This window comes from Musa acuminata, chromosome BXJ3-4 (genome assembly GCF_036884655.1).
Source record: "Musa acuminata AAA Group cultivar baxijiao chromosome BXJ3-4, Cavendish_Baxijiao_AAA, whole genome shotgun sequence".
Classification (NCBI taxonomy): Eukaryota; Viridiplantae; Streptophyta; class Magnoliopsida; order Zingiberales; family Musaceae; genus Musa; species Musa acuminata.
The window spans coordinates 46,882,875-46,899,617 of record NC_088352.1 but is presented as its reverse complement, the minus strand read 5'-3'; the positions used below and the strand labels follow the sequence as shown (position 1 = coordinate 46,899,617).

The window sequence follows — 16,743 nt, the reverse complement described above, 5'->3', positions numbered from 1 at the left end:
GAGTGTTGATAAAGGATCATCTACTTTCGGTGTCATGAGAAAAATATCATATATATTCTTGCTCAGACAAATCCCTAGCCAGAGTCATTCAGATTGAGAGAGAAAGAGTTCTTCGGGAGAATCTAATTAAAGCGAGACTCGAGTAGAAATCGTATGGGTCTGATAGCATCACGCCTAGAACACAATCTCTAAGATATTAGATATATGATAACTAAATATGGATAGGTCTAAAGAATTGGATTCACTTGTATCGTTTGGGGACTATAGCATAGTGGTCTAGTATGTCCGTAGTCGATGAGTCAAGTAAATTCTTTTGGAGATAATAATTCACTAAACTTTCTAATATGTATAACTTACGGTCAGCTTGATATTAGGTATAGAGGGTTAGACACATATGATAGGTATTACAACGAATAGAGGTTTAGATATGAGATATCCGTCGGAGTCCTTATTTTATTGGAATTCCAGTAAGCCATTTAATTATTGGATCTTATGAATGAGATCCAATAAGGATCAATGAGAGATTATTGGGTAGAGATCCACTAATTAAAAAGGTTTGGGTAGTTGGATGAAGATCTAATACCCTATATGATAGGATCCATTAGGGTTAAGTTGATAGGGGGTCTTTATAAATGGGAGGGAACCGAAGGACTATATGCTAGGATTTTTTAGCTACCACCTTCTATTCTCCTATCCTCTTCTCCTTCTCAACCTACGACCCCTATTTAGGGTGTGTGGATAGCAAGAAGGAGCATTCCTTTTTTTATCATGTGGTGTGCACGAGGAAGAGATTTAGGCAGTGACTCGAGGAGCACCTTATTTTGGGGATTATGATATAATGGAATAGTACGTTCATAGTAAATGAGTTGAGTGAATTATTATAGGACGATAATTCACTAAATCAGAAAGAGTTCTAATAGATACAACTCGTAGTGGATTGAATATATGATATCCAATAAGCCCCTATTTTGTTGGATCCGTTAGGTGAAACCCAATAAGAGCTTAGAGTGGATAATTGGATAGAGATCCAATTTTCATTAAGCTATGAATAATTAGATAGAGATCCAATATCCAATATGTTAGGATATTTGGATGAAGATCCAATATCTAATATAGCAAGATCCATTAGGATTAGCAAAGAGAGCTCTTATAAAAGGGATATGGGACTAAAAGGGTTATAAAGTTGAACCCCTTAGTCGTCGCCTCCTACTTCTTCCTCAGCCTACTACCTCCTATTTGGTGTGAGAGGGTAACAAGAAAGACTACCCCCGTTGCATGGTGGTGATGTGCGAAGATGAGGAAAGAGCGTATTATGAAAGGAGGTACGTCACTGCTTCATCCGTCATATAGATCATCGTTAGAGAGGAGAACATGAGATCTCATTCATCTACTGACTAAGATCTATAGATCAGAGACATACGAGTTTCCTTAAGTGAGATCATCTCACGTCTTAAGTAGTTTCGGATTTGATGAGTTTTTCACTCCCAATCATCGCATACGATTTGATATAAATATTTTTTTTTATGAAACTGATTTTTGTTTTATTTTTCTACTACCCACTCTCTTATGTTTCTCAATAGTTAAGACTTTTTTAAGAAAATCTCTCACACCTCATAATTTTATAATGCATCGAAGAAGTCACATTGTGAAAACTCCTCCCGATGCTGACCTTCTTATAGAAATCTATCGAGAAGCCAAATCCCCCCTCCATTCGACCTCAAGATTACCTAAATAGGTTGGGGTTTATATAAAAACCATATCGGAGCTACCTCTGCGCCGTTATAATGGTTCCTCTAACAACGCTGGACAAAACGCTGACTCAATTGTCAACCGTGCATCCCCTGAACAATAACTATATGCATATTTGACCACAAACAAAGCCATAAACATGACATTGATCAAATGTTAGCTTGACATAGCTTTTTCGTTCCTTTTAAGTGCTGACAATCGAGAAGAACACCCAGTTTAGTCGGTAACGGAGCGGAAGATCCAAGTTATCCAAAGCGAGAAGATGCCAGAGGTTGGTCGCCAAGGAAGTGGGAGAGTAGGGCGAGAGCACGGTCAGGGGCGAAGAGAGGTACCTGATGCCCCGCCCCCCTCACGGTGGCCAAAGTCAGCCCCTCCTCGTACTCCACCACCCACCCAGCCACCTCCTCCCTGTAGTACCAAGCCCTCCAGCCTCCCCATCTCTTCTTCCTCTCTCCTCCCTTTTGCCGAAGCCTCATCTCGTTGACGCTGTACCTCGTCGACGTCACCGGCACCCTGGCATCGGTATCCCCACTGTCGACATGATTCAGGAAAGCCCATGCAAGTTGGTCAGCTGACTGCAGTAGCATCAATCCAACATATTTCAATGGCAGTAGTTAACTACCTGTAAACCCAGACTCGAAGTCCTGCTTTCATGAGCTTCTTTAGGATGGGGAGTACTGTGGGTGGAGAGTCATTCCACCTCCGTATTATTTCGCTGCTTAACAAAGAAGACAAATTTAAATGAAACATACAGGACACAAGTGAGTTTTATAGTTATACAGATTTGTTCCAAGAAATCAATGTATGCGAGATACAAGCAGCAGTTATACATGTTAATTTAGTGGACTTGAAATTAGAAGAACCTGCAAGAGGAGTAGGGGTAAGAGAGATGAGTGACATTGGCGTGCAGTGCCAGCTGCACATCCTCTCTGTTAAAATATCTCTTCACGTAGTCCTCGGTGCATGGATCATATCCTGCCGTCGCCCTCCGCATGCCGTGCCACGTCTCCTGTAAGCAAAACCAACAACAGTGAGGAACATTGCACGGCGAGTCTTGCTCCAATCTGATACCGCGGTAGGCACTGACATGCTGGGAGAAGAGGTGGGGGGCTGCGACAAGTTTGTTCGAGCGAGGGGATTTGGATAGCGAGGAGAGGCAGACCGGTGAGTAGATGCTGTACATGTCGATGTCCTGGAAGGCCCGCAGAAAGGCTTTGACGGCGGGCAAGCAGGCTTTGCCTTCCCCTGCTCCCTCGAAGGAGTTGCATTCTCTACGTAGAGAGGCGTGGAGTTCGTCGGAGATTATGGCGTGGCTCCAGGCGTACTCCACCATCCCTAGCTGGTCCGTCGCATCATTAAGCACTGCATTCCCGATCTTTCCCTCGTAAAAAAATGGCAGTGTCAGCGTCCGTGTGACATGATTAGAAATCCAAGTCCAAATAATAGAAGTGTCCAGCATTGTTTCTTTCAGCTGGCTGTATATTTTGTTAGATTGTATTGATACTTAACCTGAAGTCCACTGTATTAATACCATACGGTGAAGCAGTCAGCTTTTGCTTCTTCCATTTTATTATGGTACTGTGGTAGTTGGAAATTTGTACTAAGGCCGATGTCCAGGTATTGATTTCATGATGATTTGTCTTACCATGAAGCCTCTAAGATTGATGTACGAATCCTTGCTAGCTTTCTTGTTTCCTTCATGGATGAGCTCTGCAAGCTGGGGAACATAGTGCCCTGAGAAAACGTGCGATGCAAGTTTAGAGTTCGCCAGCGTTTCTGACTCTGAGGAACACAAAGCAATTCACTACAAGTAGAACAGATTCACTCTACCTGCGTAGCTTTCTCCTGCGATGAAGAACTCATGGGACTTGAAGTTTGGGAACTTATTGAACCAGTCCAGCAGAAAGGAGTGTGAATCTTGTGCAGTGATCCTATCGCCGACCTCCTCCAGATCCGATGACCTGTTGGTGTAGGAGAATCCTACTCCCACCGGAGCTTCGAGGAACAGAAGATTTGCAACTATACCAAGCAGAAAAAGAAAGAAGGTATCACACTAGACTGCAACTATTATTGCATGAGGAGAAAGTGGGAATGAGAGATCATGGAAGCACTTGCCCTTGTTCCAGGAGTAGGGATTGAGAGTGAGGTTGGGAGCATTGCTTCTGACCAAGAATGGCCCCAGCTCCTGTGCAGCTCCATAAGCAACAGATGAGCATCCAGGTCCTGTCATATATTACACCATAATTCCATCGACCATGACAGAATTTACGGAGATAAGTTTACATTCATGCATCATGTCACATCTATCTCGATCGAGCTAATCTACTGTGCAGGGAAGGGAAGATCAAGGGATCATTGTGTCATTATTGAAGACAATCCAAAGTCAAAACCCCTGTGCTAAAATTTAGGTGGAACCACAGTTAAGAATGTTGTACGCCTGCCACTTGAATGGCAAACGCATGCACAGTAGTTGCCAGTACGACTGAGGACAGCCGCAGAGTACCTCTGCAGGCTGCTTCATGGTAATTGCCTATGCAACAAAATTTTCTTGATAACCAAAAGCTAGATAAAGAATTATTACATTTGGACCACTATCAATTGATCTAAAAGCTCACTTGGATAAACGTGCATATCACTTAAATTAACTCTAAAACAGGATCATAAAAACAGAATTATTACATTCTCTCTCTTTTTTGCTATTCGTCTTCTAATGAAATATACAGGTTCTAAGTGGAGCATCCGCAAACAGTAGAGGAAAGAGGGAAGCATGAACAGAGTCTGACCACAGAGCCTAAATCGGTAGAAGACAATTCTGAGGTTGGACATGTTGTTTTGCCATGTTATCCACCCCTTGTAATCTCATAGGAACTCTTCATGTGATTGCTTTGTTAAAAAGAAACAAACAGAAAACAAAATTATTACTTGTTTTTGAAGTTCGAAAACAAGATTGGTGGTCGTAAGTTTACTCTCTACTTTTAACATTGATCAAGAGTGATTTGTTAAATAAAGACAGAGAGCTTTTTAGAAATGTGTTTCTGTTCAAATCGGAAAACACTTCCAAATCTGCAAGCACAGTTCATGTGCCTACATCGTTTTCCCCACAAGGATGAAGCCAAATAGGCCTAAAAAATATTCTCTGTTGCCTCTTGTGGCCAGACCATGATTTTGATTTGACATCTTGGCATGAATCATACGATAGAAAGAGAAAACAAAGAATCTTTTTTTAATGTTGAAGGAGAGAAGAGAGGTTGGAAGGAACCGGACGTACCTCCATTGAGCCAGAGGATGAGAGGCTTCTCGTCCGGCTTTCGCTTGGCCTCGAAGAACCAGTAGAAGAGCGCCTTGTCGTCGCTTATCCTTACGTACCCGGCGTAGTGCCGGAACTCCACCTCCGGCTGGCCCGGGAGTGCTGTGACTCTGTCCGCTTCGCGCTGCGAGTTCGGTTCGAAGCCCCGAGCTGTGTCCATGGCGAAGGATGATATGAACAAGAAGAGAAACAATGACTTCTCAAGAACCGGCATTGCGGAAATATCTCCGAACTCGCTTTATGTCTGCGGGTGGAATAAGGTGAGGTGGCGCAGGAGAAAGTTTTGAGAAGTATATAAAGCGAGTGGGTGGTTAAGGGGTGATGGTGAAGACAAATGTCCCCCTTCATCAGTCTCTTAGGCACGAAAGAGACACAGAAACCAAGTAGGACAAACAAGGGCAGCAGCATTCTACGATAAAATTTTTCACGAAAATAAATATAGACATCTGATAAAACTTTCGATCCACGCTCACGGTAATTTATTAATTGAAATTAAAACCAATATGTAATATTTTGTTTCGTAAATAATTCACTATTAACTATTCAACAGTGAAAATTATTACTACAAAATAGCCATTTATTTTGATATTTCTATAACAAAATAGAGTTTTGCTTGATATTATTATTACTTAATATAAGAAGACACTTGTGCACATCTATCAGCTGTTGAGAAGGCCGAGTTGGTCTAAGGCGCCAGATTAAGGTTCTGGTCCGAAAGGGCGTGGGTTTAAATCCCACTCTCAACATTAAAGAATTTAAATTTTATATAGAAACAAAATGAATTGTACTATGTTTTGAACCAGATATAAGCCTGGTTAACCAGAAAATTGCAGCCTAAACTAACTCTAAATGGACTTCTTGGCAAATGAGTCCCAGCTTGGCTCGTCACAATAGATGTGGATACCTATTAAAGACAACTCATTAAGGGTTGTTGAGAAAGTTTGACTCTAATATTAATTATTATGATTTGATATGATGGGATAACTCATCTACAATTTTATTGAGTTCGAATAATTAATCAAAATACTTAATATTTTTTTAATAAATACCTAAATTGATGTGTTACAATCTTTTTTTTATTTTGAACAACATAGTATGGATAAAATTAACATGATGTGTAAAAGATCTGGCTCAATAGTAGTAGCTCAACATCACCACAAACCCCTAGTTCATCTAAGAATAATTTATGTTTATTTAAATATTTCACCATAGCTAAAGGTCTTAATATCATTTAGCATATCAATTGCTGACTCAAAAGGTTTAGTCTTAAGTCAGATGCAAATTAGGAATTAATAAACCAGATATATTATACAAAAATAATATAACATCAAGATCCCGTAGCTCAGTTGGTTAGAGCGTTGGTCTTATGAGCCGAAGGTCGCGGGTTCGAGCCCCGCCGGGATCAATGATATTTTTATATATTAAACGAATATCATCAAAACCAAACATATTTTTATAATTAGAATAATATATCAAAAGGCATGCACATTTAGTCACTTTACCCTTGTCTATCAAAAGTCATATATCATCATCCTTTATCATTGAAATCTCAATAATATTCTTGCAAGTACTTTCATAAATTAGATCAATATCATCAAAACCAAACATATTTTTATAATTAGAATAATATATCAAAAGGCATGCACATTTAGTCACTTTACCCTTGTCTATCAAAAGTCATATATCATCATCCTTTATCATTGAAATCTCAATAATATTCTTGCAAGTACTTTCATAAATTAGATCAATATCATCAAAACTAAAAACATTCTTATAGTTAGATTAATGTATCAAAACTAATGCACATTTTGATTAATATATCACATTAATGCATCTTTTTTATATTCCAGTTATAGATTTAGATATGTGACTTTTTAGATTAGATTAACATCATGGAAATCAACATTTTTAAAATTAGACTAATATATCTATATATATATATATATATATATATATATATATATCTTCATGATTTATCTTCTATTAAGACTTTAATCCAGGCAATTACTTATGATGCTGAGTACCTGACCAGGAGAAAGTTCTACAGGAAAAGCAGTTGATAAAAAAGAGTAACCACAAAGTAATGTAGTATAGACTGGAACACTAACCTGACTTGCAGCGACAACAATAGCAGCGGTGATTACATAGGCACCACAGCAAGCCACAAGAAGATTTCTCGTTCCTTTTTGGAGCTTCTCCTCTCCTCAATTGCTGAACAGAACTAAATTGCATTAAATGATACATCACATTATGTTTAGCAGACAAAATATAGCATCAAGATATGTATTAGCAATTTACATCGGTTATTTACCTACATCACAGAGAGCATTACTACCGTTTATATATGAATGAGTTTATTCACCACAGATTGGCATTAAACTTGTGGTACTTTCAACTATAATTTGTCGAAAAGAAAATTGCAACATAGTTCATGCATGTCAACCATTTCGAAGAAAGCGAACATGTTTCTGTTAAATTTTGATCACTACCAACTCAATCTAAAAGTTTACAGTATGCAATGGCTAATTGTCATAGTCCAACACTAGAATTGAATAAGAAAGTAGATAGGAAGCTAAAAGAACAACAAAAAAAACCACATGTTGCTCTCATACTAATCTTCCAAAACTTGAGTTATAGAACAGCTTCTATCCATGGCAATTAAGACATAACTACGGGCTTACGACAATATGCTATTCCAATACCATGTTCAAAATTTCAGGTCTCAGTTGTTGCAAAAATAGCTTCTGTCCATGGCAATTAAGACATCACAACATGCTTAACACAATATAGAAACAATAGAAAATGTTGTGGTGCAGCAGTGGAACAGTAGGCAACAAAAAGCATCTCAGCACAAATGTCCTTATGCTGATATGCATCAACTCATAGCAACATATAGATTTGTAATTACAAGATCAGTCAGTACTCTCTTATATAGGTTGAGGACATGACATGCCCCTATCATGCCTGTGAGGATGTGGTTGAGTTGGAATTCAGTGATATAGGATTTAAAAGACTTTATCAAGTATAATTTTCAGATTAGGCTACTCTAATTGCAATCAACTTTTTGTATACAAACAGGTGTTTGTCAAAATCACAGCATAGTTAAACAATGGCTATATTAAAAGAAATGGCACAGACAAAAAATTTGAGTAAAAAAGGGGTCTTGAGGTTTCATGTTTGGGGATTTGAATCTAGATTTATCCCTTCGAAAGCACTGGAAAATCACTTTATATTTTCAGTCAGAGTGTCAAGGAAAACCTAAATATTAATGCTCTTAAGACAATACTGCCAAGCAAATTGGACCTCAAACCATAGAGATATCATCGGCAAGTTGCAAAACTCTCGTTTTGTTTTGTTCAGTTTGTAAATCAAATGTATATCCACAACTGTGACGGTCACAGTTGCTACTAAAATGCATGAACAAGAAACAGGTCGCGTTGATGGTCAAACAATATTCGACACACAAGAATCATAAATCCAGTTCAAATTAAGAGCCACTGGTTCTCTAACGAGTTCTTCCTTCGATATCACTGTAACAAATTGGAAAGCAGATCATGCAGCTACAATGGACGGCTAATGCTAGGCTCATTTCATTCACAATATGAGAAAAAAGAACATACTTTTAAGATCCGATGCTACACAGAATCAGGGCATAAGGCAATTCCTCCGTCAGTAAACCCAATATCTTGCTGATTAATTTTTTAAGGTGCTCGCTTCATGAACATAAACCTCTCGTTCTTCTTTCAACTCGATTAGAAGTTGTCCGACCATGAACCAACAGATTTGCATTTGGGGTTCGGATCGAAACGAGGAGAAAGGCAAGGAAGGGGAAATCAAGATAGGAAGATCAGCAGCAAGTACCTGCGCGTTGGATTCGGACTGGCGATCGACGTTTCTGAGCCGATCGATGGGAGGAAGGCGAGAAGAGGACGCGCGACCCGGGAAGGCACACCGTCGCCAATTCACATTTCATTTACCCGCGCGTTGTTATTTATATCGCCAAGTCTCTTCGTGGGTCCAACAAGACGATTGGAACAGTACGGAAGCCCAATTAGATGGCCCATCAAAAATAGACGGGCTTTTCTGGGCGATTGCTAGCCGAGCTGACACTTCCACACTCATAGATATATAATTTATTATTAGCTAATAAGTGTTAACATTATTTAGAGTTATAATTGCTCATAAAATGATAGATAATTCACCCCAAAAAATGATTATAATGTTTATGCTAATATTATGTTGGGCATATTTGGTTATTTCAGATAAATAAATCATAGCAGATGCCTCCAATAATTCATGCATTCATCTGATAATTACATGACTCACAGGACCTTTTAGCAGCATGGAAAAAAGTACAAACATGTAAAAAAGGAAGTCGACCATTTATTTTCCTTGTCGCAAGTCTCATACGCATTAGAGCAAACACCCAGCAGAGACGAAGCTGGAAGAAGCCAGAGGGATCAAAGTTACATTTTTACGACTGCTCTTCCTCCTGCGTGGGTTCAGCCGCTGCCTCCTCGCTTGGTGCCTCCTCTGCTCCAGAACTCCGCTTCATCGACGCCACCTTGTTCAGGTGGTTGTAGCTCCCCTTCTCCTTGAACAATTGCGCGAAGTGGTGCTTGCAGTAGAGGATGCCATCGAGTGCCGCGTAGGACGAGGGCGTAAGAGTGCAGCCCCCGTGAGAGCACTTGAAGCAGGTCTTGTGGTATGATTCACCTTCCACGGTCAGCTGCCAAGACAAAGAACAACCATTGGAGTCCTTGTCAAGCTTACAAACTTATTACGGTTGTGGGGGATCATGCAGACCTTCTCCAAAGGGTACGCTGTCTTCTTGCAGCTAGCGCACTTGTCTTGGGTTCCTGAGAACATGGAGGAGACCTTGCTTGGAGTCCTTGACTGCAAAAGAGAATGGTGCCTTAACTTCATGATTAGCTAAGGAACAGAAATGAAAAAGGTAAGGATTAACGTACCAGTTCTTTTTCGCCAGACTTTGAACCTTGTATCATATCAGCAAATCCCACAAGGAAATAGTTAATGGTAAAGCTCAATACCAAATTAATGATGATCTTAAGTAGCTACCAACATAGAGTGCATGATTAGAATTGATCTCTTTCTGGTGTAGAAAGATGCATTTTGATATGCATGATGAGGAAAAAAGACAGTGGCTATTACTCGTTGGGAACTTCTTGGAGAAGCTGCCAGTCTCCTTGAAGAGCTGCTCAAAATGAGGCTTGCAGTAGAGGATGCCATCCATGGAAGAGTAGTTGCACATCTGTGAGAAAAAATGAAGAAAGAATGATTAGTGTTTTTCACCTATAGCTAGCAAACACCACCAAGAAAGATTGATCTTGTAGAAAAAGGTCAAAACTTCTTATATGATTGCACATTTCTTCTATTTGTATATGCATATATATATGTTTCCTGAATGAAGTACATGAATGGTTCATCAAAAAATCAAATATATAGAGAACTTACAGTACTGTCCATCAGAAAACACTAAATAATATGAGAGATGCTGTTGCATGATACTTTATAGGGATTAAAGAACATTATCTCATGGTGTTTTGCAGGTTGGGAAATGGAACATACAGAAAGAGTTCCTTTGCAGTGGCTGCACTTGAAACAAGTCTTGTGATAAGGGACTCCATCCGCGGTCAAGAGGTCGATGAAATGGACAGTCTTGTCGCAGGCCTTGCACTTGTCCTGGGTGCCACTGAAAGACATGGTGACGATCCAAACAATGCCCAAGTTTTCTCGCAATCTCCCGAGACACAACCACAAGAGCAAATATCACAGGAGCTCTTGTGATGTTGTATCTGTCCTTCCCTCTCTTGTGTGCCACGAACGGAAGGTGAAAGGAGGGGGAGAGAGCAGAAGAAACCTGTGAAGAGTCAAGCCCTTTAAAGAATGAGAATTAGATCCTTATTTGGTGAAGGAAGATGGGAGTAAAGGTAGGAGAGAGGACCGGAGGCATGTAAGCTCTACACCACAGACCCATTCAAACAGGTGAGAGAGTGATGCTATTTGTTCTCTGTCTCTGCTAATCTGAGGACACCTTCTAATTTGACTTTAACATAATTCATGATTTCATCTCTGCTTATTTATGCATCTTTTTCATACAATATTTCTCATCCTGCATGCATATTTATGATGAGTTATCAAACTCATCACGAGCTCAAAATTCTTATCATGGCAGTGCTTTAGTGTCTTTAAGATTAACCATTAATTAATTATATGAAAAGTAGGCACCTAACTTGGGTGCAACATTCTCTTCATCATGTGTTGTCAGATGATGCATGCTGGGCCTCACTCCATTCCATTTAATTACCAAATCAGTTGGAAAATTATATTTATGTTGACACCTAAACATGTAAAGGCAATTACATGCAGAGCCAATAGAAGCAGAACTGTGTCTGCATGGAATTGATGCCCTTTTCTTGGTAGTTAAACAAGATCAGTCTGTGGCATGTAGTTATTGTCTGTACTGTAAGGTATTTTCTTCATGATCAGTTTCATGTGCTTGACAGATACCTACTGAATCTTAATGATGCATGAGTTTTAACCATTATGTCTGAAACAACAATTAATTTGGTTATCTTCCGACAAAATGTGATGATATAATTATTGACTATGTGTACAACAGATAAGCTGTCCAGGTCCAGTGAATTAAAACAAAACAAGAATTTGACTTGGTTTACTTGTTTTCCTGGAAATCACAAACTAAAGCATGAACTTATGAATTTCCAGGACCACTATAAGCTAGTTTAGTTGATGTTCATGATCCAAAATATTAAGGATGTCATGCGGTTTGCAATCATTATTTCATTCATGGCTTTTAAAGCTCTATGGAATCATTCCTTTTGTTCATACTTACAGAGTTTAATCAAGTCTAAAGGGTTGTTTGAGAATCTGGTGTGTTCATCATTTCATATTAATAACCATGGAAGTTTTGTTTAGCATTTAGATGGCAACCTCATATTGGCTGCTCCTCTTCATGGTTCAGTTATTAATAGATCGGTCTTGGAATTAATATAATCGAAGGTATTAACTCATGTCCATATAGTCAACCTGTTCCTATCACTAAATTATATGTAGCATGTTCCTATATTCTTGGTCCTACAGAAAAGGACAAACTAGTGTGAAAGAAGAGCAGCATGATCTAAACAGTAAACAACTGTGTGGTTGCTGGTAGGTAGTGTCAAATGAGAGAATTAGTAATGGAATGGAACAAATCTTAAGATATCACATGGATCATATTTACTCTCTGTAAATGCTTGATCTTATGCTCATCATGGATAATCCAGACATTTTTCTATATTCAATCTATGTTCCAATCTCTATTTCTATATTTCACCAAATTCATATTTTATTCAATTTAAGTGGTGTTTCTTTCGGGTTTTGATGTAGTCTTTTGAAATTAGGTTCATGTTTTCTTGGTTGATTTAACTGTCTGTTATTTCTTTCAACTTAGACTGGATCTTATTTTTGTTTATGTTTAAAAAGGGTGAACCTAGTGCACGAAACTCTCACCAATGCAGGATCTGGGAAGGGTCAATATACGCAGTCTTATCTTTAAAAATATTAAAGAGGTTTTTTTTGTGACTCGAATCTTTATCTTTGCTTATGCTTGAGAAATAAAAATACAGTGGATATATCTACTTGTGTTTAAAATAAAAGATCTAAATGCATCATTTTTTTTTTGTGCAATTGTAACTTTGTGAAAAGTGCAGTAGCTGCCAGAGATACAATAAACTTAAGCCCCAAATGATCAAAATGATATTGAAATGCCTATTCTGGATCAGTAGTCCCCTGTGTAGTGTATGGTGAATAGAAAAGTGTATCATGCCTGCTATAGACTTCTTGATGTGAATGGTATTGTAAAACCAGCAGTAATCTATTGGACTTCTTGATGTGAATTGTTGCCTTCTTATCTCTCTCAATAAACTTGGTATTTGTTACTTATCCAAGTCAATGACATCAGTTTGAAGCCTCTCAGGTCATTTAAAATCAGTTAGGAGAACCATCACCTATTAAGGCCCTGTATTGTACATGTTTCAGACAAATGAGCAACATGTGAAGTTTTTGATACTTACCTTTCCATGAAAAAGAGAGGACTAGTCTCTAGTCAACAAAGAATAACTTCTTGCAGGAAGGTAATTGAAGAGGAAAGCTGTCCATTGTGCTTGAGTCATAAACAAAGATAGTTCTAAATGCTGTATATTTTTCATCGGTACTATTACATAGATTTCATTTGGAAGTTTGTCCATTTTTCCAAAGGGTTGGTGACTAATTATTCTTTAGTTCATGTATGATATCTTCAAAGACAACATAAGATCATTTGTTACTGAAATTTGACTCAGAGCTGTTTCTGCCAGTAAAAGAAAAGAAAATTGTGTTGCAATGTTAGAGATAATACATCGACTAAAGCAGTGAGTAATGTTTTCAGTTTAACAAAATTTATGACAAGAAAAAGGATCAGCAGTAAGAACTGCTAGAGAAATAAATGGTATAAGTTAGTTCTTGAGGGCACAAATTGTCTTCAAAGTAAATAATCTCAAGAATGGGCATATAAAATAGGCACAGCTTTACATTAAAATGCTTTGAACAAGTCTTACTAAAGTTTCAAAGATTCCAGAGCAGTTACATGTTTGATACCATTAAAATGCTTGTCACAAGTCTTTGTAGAATAAGGATCACCACAGCTGTGTTTCTCACAATGATTGTTAAATGATTACAGACCTTCCAAGGCATGCTTCATAAACCATTATTGAATCAGTGACCAATCTTAGTATTAGGCACAGCACAGAACAGTCTTTATCAGTAATTTTCCATTCTGTGCCAATTGTTTGACGGGCAACTCCCTTATTATATTCTCCAAGCTGCCTTTAAGTTTCAGACATCTCCCACCTATGGCATTGCAGAGGGAAGAAGCCAACGGCAGAGTCTTGCTGCAGTCTGGAGTCTCCAAAAGCCAGTCGATTGTAATGGGTTGCAAGATGTGCGAGAAGTCGAAGGTGAACCATAGGAAGGGTCTGTGGTCGCCGGAGGAGGACCAGAGACTGAGGGACTACATCCTTGCGCATGGCCATGGTTGCTGGAGCTCAGTTCCTGTCAAAGCTGGTGAGTCAATGTACTTAGAACTGCTTCAATGATATCTATCTGTATCGACGTACTTGACAAAACCACTCCATTCTATTTATCTCTCTAGTGAGGTCTGCTCTTTGCCTTGTTCAAAGAAATCATTTTATTTTGGTTTTACCGATGAATGATCAACATGCATTGCTTTTATAGGTTTGCAACGGAATGGAAAGAGCTGCAGATTGAGGTGGATCAATTACCTGAGGCCGGGACTAAAGCGCAGTGCTTTTACTCATGAGGAGGAGGCAATGATCATGAAACTTCATGCGATCATGGGCAACAAGTAAGCCTCCAGACTATGAATTGGATGGCCATTCTTCATTACAATCTTTTCTATAAACACATTCACTACGTAGCTAATGCTGGAAGATTAATCGACGTAATTGTAACTACAACAGATCATTCTGCCTGCAACCTATCATAGTCATTGCTAGTATGGAATCAAGCTGTTCCTTTATTAAAAACGAAATTATGAATCAAATTATAATTTGGTTGTGGCCTTCTCCATAAACTTATATGTTGCTGTATGCTACTTTGAGAAATGCTGATGCCTCATTGAGATGTTTGAAACTGATGTCACAGGTGGTCTCGAATAGCGATGCATCTACCAGGAAGAACAGACAATGAAGTAAAGAACCATTGGAACACTCATGTCAAGAAGAAGGCGATAAAGATTGATGGATCAGCTTCTCATGACACCATGGCAAAATCTCTAGGCTCAGACGACCAATCCCTGAGGATGGAACAGTTCTTGGATGAGAATAATAGCCAAATCTTACTTTCAGAAACCTCAGCTTCGTTGGAATCATTTTCTCCAATTCCATGTCAGTCAATACTGAATGTTACCAATCATGCACAATCTCAGAGAACCCCTCAACCTCCCCTCCCCAAAGTTCTATTTGAAGATTGGCTACCAATGTTCAGCGACAATGGTGGGGTGAATCGCCGACAGGAATCCACCTCGAATTCTGAGGTTCTCAGTCCTCAATTTCTGCAGCTTGACATGATATCCACTGATGACTTCCTTCATGGATTTGAAGCTATAAGCAACTCTGGTGGATTAATTCAGCCGCACTATGGGCCTGTAGATCTTGTATCATCCAATGAAACTTACGCCGGATTCGAGTCGAACCACCACATGTTTGTCGATCTTTAAGTGAAGGTCATACACGTTCAGAAAACTCGAGAAACATTTCACATTTGTTTGACATTGATGCAGCAAAAGGCATTGGAACATGTGGTCAAGTATTTGTTCTTGTTCTTCTCTCATTTGTTCTGTAGATGAATCTGATGGCATGCCCTGCTTTGTTCCCGTCTGAAATCGAAAACTAGTCAAGTTGCTTTTTGTATTTGGGGTAAGTAATCAAGTTGGATCAAGAAATCAACAAAAGATGAGTCCAAAATGAAGGATAACATGGATCATTTACAAGGAAGAATCAGAGATATCAACCTACTATTAGCTGCATTGTTTGAAGACTGTTGGTCTCTGAAGTCTTTAAGTAATGAGTTTCTATGTCATTAAAATCTGAAGATTAAAACAGAGATGTAATTTAACGTGGGAATGATACACAGAAATGAGTTGGGGAGTCTTCCCCTCGAGAGACAAGAATGCCTCATTTATAATCTGTGCAAATTTGATGAGGACAAACAATATAAGATGGGCAAAGCCTGGTTTATCACATATGATTGACCATCTCAAAGAGCTCGCCCTTTGATGATGTCAAAGCTCATCTCACTGGGATCAGTTGCCTGTAGGTCCACTTGTATGCCATCGAGCTCCCTCTTGAATCTGTCCTTGGAACTCGCGTACAGCATCTTATTCCTCACCCTCGACGTATCAGGAGACCTGCTCGTAGGAAAATGGATGTAATCATGAGTTGACTCCCTGTATATCATGGATGAGGCATTTTCTGGCAGATTCAGATACCAGGAGATGAAGAAGATCTTGCTCTTTTGGCATTTCTCGTCCGTGATGAAATCGAGATCGAAGACGGCGTAGCGGCAGTCGTCGGGCGGCAGGGATGCAGCCAAGTCATCGTAGCTCTGCTCCGGCTGGCCAAGCTTCTCCACCATGACCCGCTGTATCTTCTCCTCGATCCTGAATACGATAAACCGGAAGCTCCTCTTGGCCTTCAGCTCCAAGAACTTGAGCTTGCACTCATCACTCACCGCCATTCCCGACGCCGAATTCGCCTTAGCAACGCACAAAGAACAGTTAGCAAGCGTTGTATTTGACATGATCCATGACGCAAGGGATGGGAGAGAACGACGGAATGGGTAGCTATACGGATCAAGAAATATGTCGACAGCGAAAAGGTCAAATTGACGTTCTTGTAAGGCCACTCAAGTTTGCGATCGAGATGAGGAGAGAGAGAGAGAGAGAGAGGCTCACCATGGTGTGTTGCCGATGAGGGATGAGACAGCCCCAGGAAGACCGTGAGGCTGTGAGAGAGGAAGAGAAATGGAGGACTGCAGGAGAAAGAGGACGAGAATTCCTTGGAAGAAGAAGGAATTGATGGATGCGAGTGGAGTGAGAGAGGAGACAGTTT

The 16,743-nt window shown here is 39.4% G+C and overlaps 4 protein-coding genes and 1 non-coding gene across 6 annotated transcripts; 2 read left to right on the top strand and 3 right to left on the bottom strand.

The window, feature by feature from the left end:
- Positions 1 to 1,823: 1,823 nt before the first annotated feature.
- Positions 1,824 to 5,353, bottom strand: LOC135635053 (serine carboxypeptidase-like 35). The gene is made up of 8 exons (XM_065145862.1): positions 5,018 to 5,353; positions 3,865 to 3,972; positions 3,580 to 3,768; positions 3,395 to 3,483; positions 2,837 to 3,124; positions 2,613 to 2,758; positions 2,372 to 2,464; positions 1,824 to 2,280 (listed from the first exon to the last, which is right to left on the bottom strand). Exons 1-8 carry the CDS (start codon positions 5,268 to 5,270, stop codon positions 1,995 to 1,997), a joined length of 1,452 nt encoding a protein of 483 aa, XP_065001934.1. The 5' UTR covers positions 5,271 to 5,353; the 3' UTR covers positions 1,824 to 1,994.
- Positions 5,354 to 6,387: 1,034 nt separating this feature from the next.
- Positions 6,388 to 6,461, top strand: TRNAI-UAU (transfer RNA isoleucine (anticodon UAU)). Its single transcript has one exon. It is a non-coding gene; the product is annotated as a tRNA-Ile (tRNA).
- A 2,876-nt stretch (positions 6,462 to 9,337) lies between these two features.
- LOC135636042 (LIM domain-containing protein PLIM2b-like) lies at positions 9,338 to 10,780 on the bottom strand. The gene is made up of 5 exons (XM_065147573.1): positions 10,646 to 10,780; positions 10,229 to 10,328; positions 10,027 to 10,052; positions 9,863 to 9,952; positions 9,338 to 9,785 (listed from the first exon to the last, which is right to left on the bottom strand). Exons 1-5 carry the CDS (start codon positions 10,778 to 10,780, stop codon positions 9,531 to 9,533), a joined length of 606 nt encoding a protein of 201 aa, XP_065003645.1. The 3' UTR covers positions 9,338 to 9,530.
- Positions 10,781 to 10,924: 144 nt separating this feature from the next.
- LOC103983356 (myb-related protein 308-like) lies at positions 10,925 to 15,430 on the top strand. 2 transcript variants are annotated; one of them, XM_018824867.2, is made up of 4 exons: positions 10,925 to 11,062; positions 13,978 to 14,176; positions 14,348 to 14,477; positions 14,777 to 15,430. In XM_018824867.2, the coding sequence occupies exons 2-4, from the start codon at positions 14,041 to 14,043 to the stop codon at positions 15,348 to 15,350; spliced, it is 840 nt and encodes a 279-aa protein (XP_018680412.2). In that variant the 5' UTR covers positions 10,925 to 11,062; positions 13,978 to 14,040; the 3' UTR covers positions 15,351 to 15,430. The 2 variants fall into 2 exon arrangements, with proteins under 2 accessions (XP_018680412.2, XP_009398854.2); XM_009400579.3 differs by lacking the exon at positions 10,925 to 11,062 and having other exon boundaries at positions 13,625 to 14,176.
- Positions 15,431 to 15,720: 290 nt separating this feature from the next.
- Positions 15,721 to 16,705, bottom strand: LOC103982417 (actin-depolymerizing factor 1-like). Its single transcript, XM_009399336.3, has 3 exons — positions 16,587 to 16,705; positions 16,122 to 16,387; positions 15,721 to 16,040 (listed from the first exon to the last, which is right to left on the bottom strand). Exons 1-3 carry the CDS (start codon positions 16,587 to 16,589, stop codon positions 15,890 to 15,892), a joined length of 420 nt encoding a protein of 139 aa, XP_009397611.2. The 5' UTR covers positions 16,590 to 16,705; the 3' UTR covers positions 15,721 to 15,889.
- Positions 16,706 to 16,743: the final 38 nt, after the last annotated feature.